The sequence below is a fragment of the Bos indicus genome, chromosome 5 (assembly GCF_029378745.1).
Source record: "Bos indicus isolate NIAB-ARS_2022 breed Sahiwal x Tharparkar chromosome 5, NIAB-ARS_B.indTharparkar_mat_pri_1.0, whole genome shotgun sequence".
In the NCBI taxonomy this organism is placed as follows: Eukaryota; Metazoa; Chordata; class Mammalia; order Artiodactyla; family Bovidae; genus Bos; species Bos indicus.
The window spans coordinates 66,657,862-66,675,046 of record NC_091764.1 but is presented as its reverse complement, the minus strand read 5'-3'; the positions used below and the strand labels follow the sequence as shown (position 1 = coordinate 66,675,046).

The 17,185-nt window shown below is 41.4% G+C and overlaps 1 protein-coding gene across 1 annotated transcript in view; it reads left to right on the top strand.

Moving 5' to 3' along the window:
- PAH (phenylalanine hydroxylase) overlaps positions 1 to 17,185 on the top strand; it is a 90,260-nt gene that overhangs the window by 52,442 nt on the left and 20,633 nt on the right. The window contains exon 5 of the mRNA XM_019961195.2: positions 6,963 to 7,030. Coding sequence (XP_019816754.1) covers positions 6,963 to 7,030 — 68 coding nt within the window. The remainder of the gene's footprint in view (positions 1 to 6,962; positions 7,031 to 17,185) is intronic.

Below are 17,185 nucleotides of genomic sequence, written 5' to 3'. Positions count from 1 at the left end.
AAAGATGGGTACACGTGATTAATGTCCTATAAAACAATAAAGTCACAACCACGAGTGCTTTCTGTTGGACAGAAGTCATTTGCAACTTGATCATAAAATAAATGTTTTGCAACTTAAAGGTCCGTCTAGTTAAGGCTATGGTTTTTCCTGTGTATGGATGTGAGAGTTGGACTGTGAAGAAGGCTGAGCACCGAAGAATTGATGCTTTTGAACTGTGGTGTTGGAGAAGACTCTTGAGAGTCCCTTGGACTGCAAGGAGATCCAACCAGTCCATTCTGAAGGAGATCAGCCCTGGGATTTCTTTGGAAGGAATGATGCTAAAGCTGAAACTGCAGTACTTTGGCCACCTCATGTGAAGAGTTGACTCATTGGAAAAGCTGGAGGGATTGGGGGCAGGAGGAGAAGGGGATGACAGAGGATGAGATGGCTGGATGGCATCACTGACTCGATGGACGTGAGTCTGAGTGAACTCCAGGAGTTGGTGATGGACAGGGAGGCCTGGCGTGCTGCGATTCATGGGGTCGAAAATAGTTGGACACGACTGAGCGACTGAACTGAACTGAATCTTCTTTAAGGGCTTCCCCGGTGGCTCAGCGGTAAATAGTCTGCCTGGAATTCCAGAGACAAAGGTTTGATCCCTAGGTCAGGAAGATCCCCTGGAGGAGGGCATGGCAACCTCCTCCAATATTCTTGACTGGAGAATCCCATGGAAGAGAGGAACCTGGCAGGCTACATTCTACAGTGTTGAAAACAGTCAGACATGACTGAAGTGACTTAGCATGCATGCATTCTTTCTATAAGTCAGCCCTATTGAAGCAAAATCATACTATTCAACACCCCAAGTAAAAAAATTGCTGAGATTAAGGTGAGAGATTCCAGGTGGACTGCGGGTGATGTTACGACTTTGCATCCTGTAGACTTCTCTCACCATCGTCCCATCCACTATGCCTCTCTTCTGCCTCCCCCCACCACTCTTTCACCAACAATATATTTTCCTGTCAAAACATACTTGGTTACATGCAGTGCAACCAAAATTGCTGCTATTAGCTTAATTGAGACAGGGTGATTATAAATAAATTATATGCAGTCCTACCGAAATTGCTGCTATTAGTCCAAATTGAGATGGGATGATTAGTCATCACCAACTGTAGCTTAATTCAGAGTGTCTTCTACGTGGTCACAGAGCCCTGTGGCCACCTGGCAGCCCAGGGGATGCAAGGCCAAATGCCTGAGAGGTGGGCTTCCAGGCTGCAGATCTCTTTTGCTGGTAACAAAACAAAAGTCTGTGCTGCCTAGTTGGCAGGGTTCCTTTGAACATTGATAATGGACTTGTTAGAAACTTGAAGTTGGAAAAGACCATAGTTAGAAAACTTGCCATATAGAAAATTTTTATAAAATATTAGTATACCTAATTATATAAATAACATATAATAATATATAAAATATTATGCAATATAAAATATAGTATTATATTTGGATGTGTTGATATAGCTCACTGTATAAATCTTCTGTCCATTCCCATAATGATTTGAGATGGGTTTTTAATATTATTTTACCTTTTTTCTAATTATAAAAGGGGTAGAGATAAATTGGGCTTCCCCAGTGGCTCAGCAGTAAAGAATGCGCCTGCAGTGTAGGAGACGCTGGTTCAATCCCTGGGTCAGGAAGATCCCCTGGAGGAGGGTGTGGCAACCCACTCCAGTATTCTTGCCTCGTGAATCCTGCGGACAGAGAAGCCTGGTTGCCTGTAGCCCATATGTTTGCAAAGAGTTGGACACAGCTGAAGTGACTGAGCATGCATGCCAAGATAAATTTTCAAGTCGGGATTAACATATGTTGTTGTTGTTTAGTCACTACATTGTGTCCAGCTCTTTTGTGATGACCTGTCTCTTTTGTGATGGTAGCCCGCCAATCTCCTCTGTCCAGGCAACTGGAGTGGGTTGCCATTTCCTTCTCTATGGGAGCTTCCCGACCTAGGGATTGAACCTGTGTCTCCTGCATTGGCAGGCAGATTCTTTTCCACTGAGCCACCAGAGACTGACATATACACACTGCTATATATAAAATAGATAACTAACAAGGACCTAGTATATAGCACAGGGAGCTATACTTAATATTTTGTAATAAACTATAAGGGGAAAATCTGAAAAAGATATGTATGTATATTTATTCAGTTATACATATATATAAATGTATAACTGAATCATTGTGCCATATACCTGAAATTAACATGATATTGCAAATCAGTTATACTTCAAATAAATAAATAAAAATGAAACAATAAAATAAACCCAACTGCAAAAAAAAAAAAAAAGGAAGGAAAAAGAAACCCACATTCACAGTAAAAAAAAAAAATACTGTGTATTTTTACACATTAAAAATACATTTAGAAGCCTAAGTGGCACGGAAGAATAAGAGTTCCCATTTCATACCATTGATTGGATTTGGGTGTATTTATTCTACCATTGTTTTTGTTCTATTTAAATAATCCCTCTGACATAGTTGCTACCTATTGGAATACAATGTTATATTAAGCTTTTTTTTTTTTTTTTTTAATTGGTGGAGAAATCTTTAAACTATCTAGACAAAATACATTGAAGGTAAAAGAAAAATGAGCCCAATGGTAAGAGAAATTGTCATGGGCATCCCATTCTGGAGACATCATAATAAAATGGAAATCCACCGGTTAAGCGAATTTGAATTCTTCACTCCTCTCCCTGGGTAACTATCTCAGACTTCAAACCACATCTCACCACCTGGCCAGGACGGGAAAACCCAAGTGGAGGTGCTGTTTCTGCAGTTAAGGGCCCCTCGGCAAATGGCTCTATGGGCTTCACTTTCTGTATATCTACATCAAAATATAAAAATAGATATTCTCCAAGGCAACTTTACAAGTGCCTATGCTTTGTATTTAGGGACAGGGAAAAGCCATGACCATTAAACAGGACTTGTAGTGAGGATGACTGTAAGTCAAGCATTAATGACTGACAAGCATTAAGGTTAAATTTTGAGTCTTTAAGTTTGGAGATGTGTTCTTCATTTAGCCCAGTAGACAGGTTCCTCAAAGTGTTTGTTAGCGCTGCTTGGAAATAAAATGATAGAATCCAATTTTCTTTAATTTATTTTTATTTATTTATTTTTGGACACACCACAGGGCATGTGGGATTTTCCCTGACCAGGGACCGAGCCCTTGGCCCCTGCACTGAAAGTATGGAGTCTTAACCCGTGCACTGCCAGGGAAGTCCAGTTTTCTTACTGTATTGTCCCAAAGCAACTTACTTTCATCCAGAAGAACTGGGTCTAGCAGTAGTTTTAAGTTTTCAGATTCCTAAGCTTTCCTGCTTGTAGTTAATGATTTAAAATCATTCAGTGCTTGAGGGAAAACACTATAGTTATACTTTGTGATAACTATTTTATGGAATCTTTTCTAAGCTGAATAACTGCTTAATTTGAGATTTAGTTTTGGAGTGAAAAACTAAATAATATGGAAATTTTACTTTACTTTTTCAGTGGGAAACATTTAGATTTTTCTTTTTCTCAAAAAAAGAACTATAAATATCCTAGGAAACAAACTAGGGAACTTCTTTCTCCCCTTCCTTTCTCTCCCCCTCTATTTATCCCTCCCTCCGCCTTATCCTTTTCTTCCTTGTCTATTTTAACAAGTGTTGGTGGTTCTTTCCATATGCCAAACAGACTCTGTATGCTATGGATACTCAGGTGAAACTACATTATATACATGGACCCCTGGTTCTTTGGAATTACTGGTGGAGTTGGGTTTTATAAAACAGTTCACTTCAGTTCAGTCGCTCAGTCGTGTCCGACTCTTTTCGACCTCATGAATCGCAGCACGCCAGGCCTCGCTGTCCATCACCAACTCCCAGAGTTCACTCAGACTCATGTCCATCGAGTCAGTGATGCCATCCGGCCACCTCATCCTCTGTCATCCCATTCTCCTCCTGCCTCCAATCCCTCCCAGCATCAGAGTCTTTTCCAGTGAGTCAACTCTTCGCATGAGGTGGCCAAAGTACTGGAGTTTCAGCTTTAGCATCATGAACACAATAACCAACCAACCAATCAAGTGAAGCAGAAAACAATATCTGAAAGTCAGAGAATACTTATCCTTTAAAAAGAGTCTTTAAGTATTACTCTCCATGGCATAAACCTTTGTTGTTGATTCATTAATGCCTTGGTTTGGAGGGATGGTGGGACATAGAAATTGCAAGCTAAAGTGATGGATGGTATGGTTTATTGGTAGATGCTTGGAGGGAACAAAGCAAGGTTCTAGAGTGATGACACTGATATCTTGTTTAACTAAAATACAGATTACAATCAAATTTTTTTGGAAAATGGTCTTTTTTCTAGCTTTTTTGAAATATAATTGGCATACAGCATCATGTAAGTTTGGACTTACAACCTGCTGATTTGATATGTGTGCATATTTTAAAATGATTGCCATATGTGATTACTATATATATTGTAATATGATTACCATATGTAAGGTCAGTTAACACCTCTATCTTCTTACATAATTACCATTCTTTTCCTGTGGTGAAAACATTTAAGATCTACTCTCTTATCAGCTTTCAAGTATAAAGAGTAGTATTTTAACTATAGTCATCATCCTGCACATTAGATCCCTAGAACTTGTTCATCTTGTAACTTGAAGTTTGACCCTTTAACCAACAGCTCCCTGTTTCTCCCACTCTCCTCCTCTGGCAACCACCAATTTACTTTCTGCCTATGAATTTGGCCTTTTTAGATTCCACATATAAGTGATGTCATACAGTACTTGGTCTTTCTCTAACTTATTTCACTTAGTAAAATGCTCTCAAGTTCCACCCATGTTGTCAGAAGGTTTTTCCTTCTCTTTGTATATATGTACCACATTTTCTTTATCCATTTATCTGTCAGCGAACACTTCATTTATTTCTGTATCTTGACTGTTTGAATGGGGATGCAGTGGACATAGAGGTGCAGGTACCTCTCTAAGAGTGAGTTTATTTCCTTTGGATATATACATACAAGTAGGATTGCTGGATCATATAGCAGTTCCATTTTTAATTTTTTGAGGAACCTCTGTACTGTTTTCCAAAGTAGTTATACCAATTTACATTCCCATCAGTAGTACACAAAGGGTTCCTTTTCTCCACATTCTTGCCAACACTCATCTTTTTGATAATCAGATCAGATCAGTCACTCAGTGTTGTCCGACTCTTCGCGACCCCATGAATCGCAGCACGCCAGGCCTCCCTGTCCATCACCAACTCCTGGAGTTCACTCAGACTCACGTCCATCGAGTCAGTGATGCCATCCAGCCATCTCATCCTCTGTCATCCCCTTCTCCTCCTGCCCCCAATCCCTCTAACAGATATGAAGTAATAGCTCATTGTGATTTTAGTTTCATCTTACTGATGATTAGTAATGTTGAGCATCTCTTCATGTACCTGTTGGCCATTTGTATATCTTCTTTGGAAAAATGCCTGTTCTGATCCTCTGCCTATTTTTAAATCAGACTATTTGATTTTTGTCTATTGTTTGAGTTTCTTGTATATTTTGGATATTAATTCCTTAGCTGATGAAGAGTTTGCAAATATTTTCTCCTATTTTATTGACTGCCTTTTCATGTGGTTAATTGTTCCTTTCGCTGTGCAGAAGCTTTTCTGTTTGGTGTAGTCCCACTTACTTACTTTTGCTTTTGGTGTCATATTCAAAAATTCATTTTCTAGGCCAAGGTCAAGGAGCAATCCTGAGAAAGAACAAAGCTAGAGGAATGACATGCCCTGATTTCAAGCTATATTACAAAGCTATAGCAATCAGAACATTTTAGTATGGGCATAAAAACAGACAGATGAAGTAATGGGACAGATTAAGAGCCTGGAAATAGACTCATGCACATATAGTCAACTAGTGTTTGATAAGGGAGTGAAGAATACTCAATGGGAAAGGATAGTCTCTTCCGTAGATGGTGTTGGGAAAACTGGACATTCATACGCAAAAGAATGAAATTAGACCCCTGTCTTACACCACTCAAAAAATGAACTTGAAATGCATTAAATTAAGACCTGAAATGATAAAACTCCAAGAAGAAAACATAAGGAAAATGTCCTTTTAACCAGTTGGGATCATCTCCAACTCTAAGATGTGACCTCCCCCAACCCTCAACACTGAAAGACACACTTGGCCTCTTTTCATTCAGAAATGTTTACAAATTGCTGGGGAAAGGCTGCCTGCAAGTCAGCCTCAGAGGAGAAACTAGTATCCTGTTTATGCCCTGGGGCAGAATCTTAGTTAGTCAGGCCCCTGCCAAGTTGTAAAGGTTGATATTTCCTGAAGTGAAGTGAAAAGAGTATGGAACTGAGTGATTCAAATCCTAACTTTACTGGACTGCTCTTCTCTGAACCACTGTTTATTCTGGAAAGAAAGGGATCATCACACTGGTTTACCTTACATGTTTCTTGTGAGAGTTATAAGTTCCTAGTATGCACAGACTGGCACATAATAGACACTGAGTAAATGGTATTTTTAAAGATTGCAATACCAGTAAGCGTTTACCTGTTAGTCTGTTAAGAAGTTAGGAGACAGTGCTGGACTCATACCATGGGTCAGGACTTGAGTGGCTGTTGTCTATCTTCTTCCTAGACATTTACCCTAAGAACTCTGCCTAATTTAGCACATTTATAGATTAGAAATGCTATAGATGAGATTTCTTTAAAACCCAGACACCATTTGTGCTTAGGAATCCCAAGGCAGAGCTCGCATTGAATTGAAAGTGTGGCTAGTAATGTGTCACTCATGATATCTTATGGGACAATTTATGCTCAGATTAACTGAGACTTTATTTTCAGAGTATAATCAGGGGAAGGCGAGATGAAGTGTCAGTGGTCAAAGGCCCCCATTCAAAGCATGTGTAGATAGGCCAGGTTTCAAAGCCTGAAGAAATAAAGTGTCTCCTTTCTTCCCAGGGATTTAAAGATCCTGTATACCGAGCAAGACGGAAGCAATTCGCTGACATTGCCTACAACTATAGACAGTAAGTCTGCTCTGTGTGTTGGTGGGGGATGGGGAGAAGACCATACTCTCCTTTGCCCAAAGTTGGAAAATACCAGCTTGGAGAATCCTTCCCTCTGTGTATGTTTGTGTATGTTTAAATCCTCCCTTTAATAACACACATTTAAAAATTCACCACGAGATAAAACAATATTACCCCCTACACCAGGGCCCAGCTCTCTCCCAAGCTTTGTTGTGTAATTACGCAGTGACATCTGACATAATTATAAAAGGCCTCAGTCCTGAATAAAAGAGCCTCTGGTGTTTCTGCATTAAACCAGGAAAAAGGAGAAAGAAGTATTTACATTCAAGAAGGAGTTGGCTGCTTTACTGAATTAGTGAATCATTGGAGGTTTCAGGAGAGCCAAGCCTCAGGGTTCTACTTTTATCTGATCTGACCCAGATGCGAAGGGCAATTTTAGAATGAGTTTATTTTTTTCTCTCTGGGATTCTGCCAGATTTTAGCCAGAGGAAAATGCAAATATTAAATGTTATTTGGGAAGAGAATTGTTTTGCTATTTTGAGTTCTTGGGAACTACAGAAATGCTCCCATGAGAAACTTAGTGTTTCGGGACCTGAGCTCCATTCCTGAGTTAAGGGTTTGAGAAAAGACGTGCTCAAGAAGAAACATACAGGGTTTACAACATGAGGTGATGGGACTTTAACAGCTTTGCTAGAATACGGGGAAGATAAAGGAGATGCTAACGCTTTGTATACAGAATAAAAACGACCTTCACAAGGGAAAGGCTTCCAGAGAAAATTTCTTTATCTGAATGAATCCTGGTAGTAGAAGGATCCAGAACAGTGCTGACCTTAGTCATGTCTAGACCCAGCTGGACTTTGGCTTGTGGCAAGCAGGAATCACAGAATGTGGTGACCTCTCTCCCGTGTCCCCATCATGACCCCAGCATGGTCAGGTGGACACATCAGACACAGACAAGAGTCCTTCTTCAGATAGTCAATAATAATAGCTCATTTTTAATCTCCTTGTTATGTCTGGGGCTTTGCTAAATGCTTAATGTGCATAATTTCATTTAGTCTTAATAATAACTCCCCATTTTTCAGATGAAAAAACTAAAGCTTTAGAATATCCCAGTAAATAACTTGCCAAAGTCATAGAACTGGAAGGTGGCAGAGCCTGGTTTTGAACTCAGGCTTTTTTAACCACAAAGTCATTCTCAACCACTTCCTTGAGTGTCTGGGGAGTCTCCAAGTCAGGAGACCACACTTCTCCTGATGTCCAAGGAGCTGCTTACGGGGTGCATTCACTCCTTCTTGGCTGTTGGGACTTGAGGGGGAGAAACTCAAACCACCTCTTTTCCATAAAAATATTATACCTGGTGAATAAGTGTGGAATTGGTTGAATGCCTCATGATTCTGGATGATCATGAGTTAAACTGGCTACTGAAACCCATCCAGAGATGGCTGGTACTCAAAGGCACACCAGATATTTTCAGGCAGTTTTATACCTCATGTTCAGTTCAGTTCAGTTCAGTTTAGTTACTCAGTCATGTCTGACTCTTTGTGACTCCATGAACCGCAGCACGCCAGGCCTCCCTGTCCATCACCAATGGCCAGAGTCTTCCCAAACTCATGTCCATTGAGTCAGTGATGTCATCCAACCATCATTTGTTATCCCCTTCTCTTCCTGCCCTCAATCTTTCCCAGCATCAGGGTCTTTTCAAATGAGTCAGCTCTTCGAATTAGGTGACCAAAGTATTGGAATTTCAGCTTCAACATCAGTCCTTCCAATGAACACCCAGGACTGATCTCCTTAAGGATGGACTGGTTGGATCTCCTTGCAGTCCAAGGGACTCTCAAGAGTCTTCTCCAACACCACAGTTCAAAAGCATCAATTCTTCGGTGCTCAGCTTTCACTGGAGAAGGCAATGGCACCCCACTCCAGTACTCTTGCCTGGAAAATCCTATGGACGGAAGAGCCTGGTAGGCTGCAGTCCATGGGGTCGCTAAGAGTAGGACACGACTGAGTGACTTCACTTTCACTTTTCACTTTCATGCATTGGAGAAGGAAATGTCAACCCACTCCAATGTTCTTGCCTGGAGAATCCCAGGGACGGGGGAGCCTGGTGGGCTGCCGTCTATGGGGTCGCACAGAGTCAGACACGACTGAAGTGACTTACAGCAGCAGCAGCAGCAGCTTTCATTATAGTCCAACTCTCACATCCATACATGACCACTGGAAAAACCATAGCCTTGACTAGACGAACCTTTGTTGGCAAAGTAATGTCTCTGCTTTTGAATATGCTGTCTAGGTTGGTCATAACTTTTCTTCCAAGGAGTAAGCGTCTTTTAATTTCATGGCTGCAGTCACCATCTGCAGTGATTCTGGAGCCCCCCAAAAATAAACTCAGCCACTGTTTCCACTGTTTCCCCATCTATTTCCCATGAAGTTATGGGACTGGATGCCATGATCTTAGTTTTCTGAATGTTGAGCTTTAAGCCAACATTTTTACTCTCCTCTGTCACTTTCATCAAGAGGCTCTTTAGTTCTTCACTTTCTGCCATCAGGGTGGTGTCATCTGCATGTCTGAGGTTATTGATATTTCTCCCGGCGATCTTGATTCCAGCTTGTGCTTCTTCCAGCTCAGCGTTTCTCATAATCTACTCTGCATACAAGTTAAATAAGCAGGGTGACAATATACAGCCTTGATGTACTCTTTTTCCTATTTGGAACCAGTCTGTTGTTCCATGTCCACTTCTAACTGTTGCTTCCTGACCTGCATACAGGTTTCTCAAGAGGCAGGTCAGGTGGTCTGGTATTCCTGTCTCCTTCAGAATTTTCCAGTTTATTGAGAGCCACACACTCAAAGACTTTGGCATAGTCAATAAAGCAGGAGTAGATTTTTTTCTGGAACTCTCTTGCTTTTTCTGATCCAGCAGATGTTGGCAATTTAATCTCTGGTTCCTCTGCCTTTGTAAAACCAGCTTGAACATCTGGAAGTTCACAGTTTACGTATTGCTGAAGCCTGGATTGGAGAATTTTGAGCATTACTTTACTAGTGTGTGAGATAAGTGCAATTGTGCAGTAGTTTGAGCATTCTTTGGCATTGCCTTTCTTTGGGATTGAAATGAAAACTGACCTTTTCTAGTCCTGTGGCCACTTCTGAGTTCCAAATTTGCTGGCATATTGAATGCAGCACTTTCACAGCATCATCTTTTAGGATTTAGTGAAGTGAAATTCACTTCATGTAGTGCTTTCACCTTGTGTAGTGAGGTGAAATTAAAAGACACTTGCTCTTTGGAAGAAAATATATGACAAACCTAGACAACATATTAAAAGGTAGAGACATTGCTTTACCAACAAATGTCCGTCTAGTGAAAGCTATGGTTTTTCCATTAATCAAGTATGAATGTGAGAGTTGGACTGTAAAGAAAGCTGAGCACTGAAGAACTGATGCTTCTCAACTGTAGTGTTGGAGAAGACTCCTGAGAGTCTCTTGGATAGCAAGGAGATCAAACCAGTCAATAATAAAGGAAATCAGTCCTAAATATTCATTGGAAGGACTGATGCTTAAGCGGAAACTCCAATACTTTGGAAAAGACCCTGATGCTGGGAAAGATTGAAGGCAGAAGGAGAAAGGGATGACAGAGGGTGAGATGGTTGGATAGCATCACTGACTAGATGGACAGGAGTTTGAGCAAATGCTGGGAGTCAGTGAAGGATAGGGAAGTATGGCATGCTCCAGTCCATGGAGTCACAAAGAGTTGGACATGACTGAGTGACTGAACTGAATAGTGAAGTGAAAGTCACTCAGCCGCATCCAATTCTTTGTGATCCCATGAACCTCCCAGGCTCCTCTGTTTATGGAATTCTCAAGGCAAGAATGCTGGAGTGGTTTGCCATTCCCTTCTCCAGGGGATCTTTCCAACCCAGGGAATAAACCCACGTCTCCCACATTGCAGGCACATTCTTTACCAGCTAAGGTACCAGGGAATCACCTCATATAGATGAACCCCAAATGGTTAAGTGATGTACTGAAGGGCATATCTCTCATTAGGGACTGAACTTGTCCTCCAATTTAAAGCCTGTTTCTGACCTCATCTCCGCTCATCTCTTTTGAACTTCTGATGCTGTTTTCCATCCCTTCCTTCTTTGCTTTTGTCTTTTATCTCAACATCTGTTGCAGTTGATTCTCATTCTTTGAAGGTTACTTGCTTACATTGATTTGAGACCCCTGCAAACACAAGGGATTTCCACACTCACCCCCAGATATGTGCAGAGCAAGGAAAAATGTGAGTCTCCTGATGCATCAGTTCCCAACTGAGGTCAAACAAGGCAACACTGCCTTGTTGTTTCGGCTTTTCTACTGTAAACAAGTGTTTCTTTTGCGGTCTCTTTAGAGCCATGTTTGTTGACTTTTTGTTCTTTTGGTTGGTAATTTTGTTGTTTAAAATGGCCCTCCAGCATAGAGCTGAAATTCTGTCTCATGGTCTTGAGTACAGGATGGCTCTGACATGCCTAATGGGAAAAATGTGTGTTCGATATGCTTCCTTCAGGACTGGGCTGTAGTGCTGCTGGCTGTGAGTTCAGTGTGAATGAATCAACCATACATTAAGTAAGGTGTCTTTAAACAAAGGTACATGCAAGACAAGGTTGGGATTATGAGTTGAAAATGTGATCTGGGTCCTGCATTTCACATAGGAGCAGCGGTTCAGTGTTCACTTACTCAGAGTTCATGGTGTCTTGATGGAACAGAACTTCTGTCAGTAAGGAGAATAAACTCTGTTTTGCTCTCTGAAGGTTTCCTTCCTTCCTTCCTCCTTCAGGCTTCATCTGTCTCCTCTGGCCTCCTCCTCCTACCCCAGAAATCATCATGCCTTTCAAGACCCAGTTTTGACCCTCTTCCTTGGGCTCTGCCAGCCTCCATGCCAAACAGCCCCACATTCTGGCCTCTAGCACCTTCCCAGTCATCCTCCCACATGGAGGTCAAAATCCTGCCCCTTGAGTCATAGACTCACAGGATCAGTTGATCCAATGTGTTTACTCTCTTCCAGGACACATGCCAAGAGCAAGACCAACAAACTCCATATCCTCTGGGGATTATTGAGAAAGACAGACAATGACAGAAAGAACAATACATGCGATCCGTATGACCAAAGTCAAAACACGGGTGTCACAAGGCCATATAATTAGGAACTTCAATTCTGACTGGAGGGTATTGGTTAGAGGAAGTGACATTTAGACTGAGAACTGAAGATGGAGTAGAAGTTTATCGGCCCAAGAGAATGAGGAAGGTGAACGGGAGGGTAGGTATGGTTAAAAACAGGACTTTTGTTGTCAGATGTATATTTGGGTCCAGAACTGAATTACTGGAGGCAGTCAGAAAGCAGCTAAACCCTGTTAGCAACCTCTTCTTGGCCCATCCACCATGGGATGCTCTGGCTCCTCCCTAAGAATATTTAGCAAAAGTCTTAAAACATCAGTTTGAAGAGGCACTGTCAAATTACTCTTGTGTTTAGGGGTACCAAATTATTTGCCTTGGTAATGATTACATGTATGGGGACTTGGTGTAAAATAAGACTGAGTGAGGAAGCTGATACTTTCCTGGACTATAGGTGCTGGATTATCTTGAATGCCATCTTTGGTTGGTGGAATAATTCAAAACCAGTATCTTCTCCTTAAAATACGTTTTTGTTTTTGTTTTTGTTTTATTTTTTTTGGAAGAGAGATCCCAATGGGCTGAAATCTTATTTCAAGCTAAACTGACAATTTTTATTTTAAGCCAAATTAATACTTTCTCTCAAATATCTTGGTTTATTTTACTTCATGAGATCATAGTTTGGTAAAATAATTGATGATATATTCAAAGACTGAGGATCTTGTGTAACCTAGGTCTCTTGGTAGAAGAAGATGGAAGCAAATGTGCAGAATTTAATTCCTAAGTAGACCATGGATGGACAGAGGAGCCTAGCAAGGTCACGTGATTTAGTGACTAAACAACAATAAATATTCCCAGAACATCATGGGTGTTCAATAACTGTTTGTTGAATGAATAACGAACCTAGGAGACCCTATGACAGTAGAGATTCAAAGTACCAAGTCAAAGATGGAGCTAGGGATTGTGTCTAGAACCACTTAGAAGGCAGCTGCTGCAGAGTTTGATTGTTTCTGGAGTGGGGCTTAGACTTTAGAATTTTATCAAAGAATATGCTAAATGGACTATAAGAATTTTTATCTTTTAGCCACAATTGAACTGAAACAAAAGGGGTGTTTTATCGGCTCCTATAAGTACAAATTGTAAAGGGAATAGTTGAGGTGGATCTAGGACTCCACATCTCATTCTCCTTCCTTCCCCCTGACTCTGGTGTCCTCTGTAGTGACCTTGCTCTGAGGCACTGGCCTTATCTCTCTCAGAAGTGAACCTAGCACCTCTAGGCTGACACCACAATCTGGCCAGAGGTTCTATCTCTTTTCAACAGAATCAACAAAAGTTCTTTCACTGAGTCTCATTGGCTCTGATCAGGAAATGGGCCTATCTCTCAGCCAATCACTGTGGCCAGGGAAATGAGACACTCTAATAGGCCAGACCTGGTCACATGCCCCCTCTGAAGGTAGGAAGGGTGGAGTCTCCTTTTACTTGAACCTGCAGACGAGAGGGGAGAAGGGTTCTTTACTGGAAGAATGGGAATGGGTATGGAACTCTGGAACAGCAAATGTCAACCGAGGGGATATCTCATTGCCTAGTATGTTACAATCTCCTGAAAATTTGTTGCTCTTATAGCAGAGACTTTGCTTTCTAAATGAGAATCTGTTACAGTGATAATTTCCAACTATCCAATGGTATTGTTTGTCAGCACCAGTGTTAGGTACTTTATACATAGCATTTCACTTACCTCTCCCCCATACCCTCCAAAGAGTTACTTGTTATTAGCCCATGTCCTGGCTGTATAGGTTCAGAGAGGTTTACTAAATTGCCTGAGGCTACTCAGTCAATGTCAGAGCAAAGTCTACTTACCTCTGACCTTTTCCAAAGCCTATTTTTTCTCTTTGTCAGCACTTAACCCCTGAAACAATGGTGCCTCTGTAGGCAGGTCTTTCATGGTGTTCTTTTCACAGTTCCAACACCATTATAGACCCTCTGGGCTTTTAATTCTTAAAGAAAAATTGGTCTTTTCCCCCTACCCTCTGCCCATCATTTCATGGCACATAACAGTGACTTTGCTTTAATGTCTTTGGAAGAGCCACAACTCTGAAAGGGCAAGAGGGACCTAGTTTGAAGCCTGAAAACGATCTATAATTCTAAGGTAAACAGTCTTGCCTTGTCCCAGACACTGTGTACCCTGTTAGCAAACAGGCCAGCAGCCCAGAGAACAGTCATGGGCCTTTGAACTCAGGCTTTGTTTGGTTTTCATTTTTTGCTGTTCAGAATATGGCTCACTCTTAGCTGGTTTTCAAAAGGACCTTTTGAACTAATGACGCTTGGATAATAGAGTGTCACCTGGGAGTATATTGGAATCCATAAGCCTGGGCTCTCCCCTCCCTCACAGGATCAGGATATGAGGGGTTCAGTTCAGTTGCTCAGTCATGTCCGACTCTTTGTGACCCCATGAATTGCAGCACGCCAGGCTTCCCTATCCATCACCAACTCCAGAGTTCACTCAAACTCACGTCCATTGAGTTGGTGATGCCATCCAGCCATCTTATCCTCTGTCGTCCCCCTCTCCTCTTGCCCCCAATCCCTCCCAGCATCAGAGTCTTTTCCAATGAGTCAACTCTTCGCATGAGGTGGCCAAAGTACTGGAGTTTCAGCTTTAGCATCATTCCTTCCAAAGAACACCCAGGACGGATCTCCTTTAGAATGGACTGGTTGGATCTCCTTGCAGTCCTAGGGACTCTCAAGAGTCTTCTCCAGCACCACAGTTCATGATTTTGGAGCTCACCAAAATAAAGTCTGACACTGTTTCCACTGTTTCCCCATCTATTTCCCATGAACTGATGGGACCAGATGCCATGATCTTCGTTTTCTGAATGTTGAGTTTTAAGCCAACTTTTTCACTCTCCTCTTTCACTTTCATCAAGAGGCTTTTTAGTTCCTGTTCACTTTCTGCCATAAGGGTGGTGTCATCTGCATATCTGAGGTTATTGATATTTCTCCCGGCGATCTTGGTTCCAGCTTGTGCTTCTTCCAACCCAGCGTTTCTCATGATGTACTCTGCATAGAAGTTAAATAAACAGGGTGACAATATACAGCCTTGACGTACTCCTTTTCCTATTTGGAACCAGTCTGTTGTTCCATGTCCAGTTCTAACTGTTGCTTCCTGACCTGCATATAGGTTTCTCAAGAGGCCAGTCAGGTAGTCTGGTATTCCCATCTCTTGAAGAATTTTCCACAGTTTATTGTGATCCACACAGTCAAAGGCTTTGGCATAGTCAATAAAGCAGAAGTAGATGTTTTTCTGGAACTCTCTTGCTTTTTTGATGATCCAGCGGATGTTGACAATTTGGTCTCTGGTTCCTCTGCCTTTTCTAAAACCAGCTTGAACATCTGGAAGTTCATGGTTCACGTATTGCTGAAGCCTGACTTGGAGAATTTTGAGCATTACTTTACTAGTGTGTGAGATGAGTGCAATTGTGCAGTAGTTTGAGCATTCTTTGGCATTGCCTTTCTTTGGGATTGGAATGAAAACTAACCGTTTCCAGTCCTGTGGCCACTACTGAGTTTTCCAAATTTGCTGGCATATTGAGTGCAGCACTTTCACAGCATCATCTTTCAGAATTTGAAATAGCTCAACTGGAATTCCATCACCTCCACTAGCTTTGTTTGTAGTGATGCTTTCTAAGGCCCACTTGACTTCACATTCCAGGATGTCTGGCTCTAGGTCAGTGATCACACCATCGTGATTATCTTGGTCGTGAAGATCTTTTTTGTACAGTTCTTCTATATATTCTTGCCACCTCTTCTTAATATCTTCTATTTCTGTTAAGTCCATACCATTTCTGTCCTTTATCGAGCCCATCTTTGCATGAAATGTTCCCTTGGTATCTCTAATTTTCTTGAAGAGATCTCTAGTCTTTCCCATTCTATTGTTTTCCTCTATTTCTTTGTATTGATCACTGAGGAAGGCTTTCTTATCTCTTCTTGCTATTCTTTGGAATTCTGCATTCAGATGCCTATATCTTTCCTTTTCTCCTTTGCTTTTCACTTCTCTTCTTTTCACAGCTATTTGTAAGGCCTCCCCAGACAGCCATTTTGCTTTCTTGCATTTCTTTTCCATGGGGTTGGTCTTGATCCCTATCTCCTGTACAGTGTCACGAACCTCCATCCATAGTTCATCAGGCACTCTATCTATCAGATCTAGGCCCTTAAATCTATTTCTCACTTCCACTGTATAATCATAAGGGATTTGGTTTAGATCATACCTGAATGGTGTAGTGGTTTTCCCTACTTTCCTCAATTTCAGTCTGAATTTGGCAATAAGGAGTTCATGATCTGAGCCACAGTCAGCTCCCGGTCTTGTTTTTGCTGACTGTATAGAGCTTCTCCATCTTTGGCTGCAAAGAACATAATCAATCTGATTTTGGTGTTGACCATCTGGTGATATCCATGTGTAGAGTCTTTTCTTGTGTTGTTGGAAGAGGGTGTTTGCTATGACTAGTGCATTCTCTTGACAGAACTCTGTTAGCCTTTGCCCTGCTTCATTCCATACTCCAAGGCCAAATTTGCCTGTTATTCCAGGTGTTTCTTGACTTCCTACTTTTGCATTCCAGTACCCTATAATGAAAAGGACATCTTTTTTGGGTGTTAGTTCTAAAAGGTCTTGTAGGTCTTCATAGAACCGTTCAACTTCAGCTTCTTAAGTGTTACTGGTAGGGGCATAGACTTGGATTACCATGATATTGAATGTTTTGCCTTGGAAATGAACAGAGATCATTCTGTAGTTTTTGAGATTACATCCAAGTACTGCATTTCAGACTCTTTTGTTGACCATGATGGCTACTCCATTTTTTCTAAGGAATTCCTGCCTGCAGTAGTAGATATAATGGTCATCTGAGTTAAATTCACCCATTCCAGTCCATTTTAGTTTGCTGATTCCTAGAAAGTTGACGTTCACTCTTGCCATTTCCTGTTTGACCACTTCCAATTCGCCTTGATTCATGGACCTAACATTCCAGGTT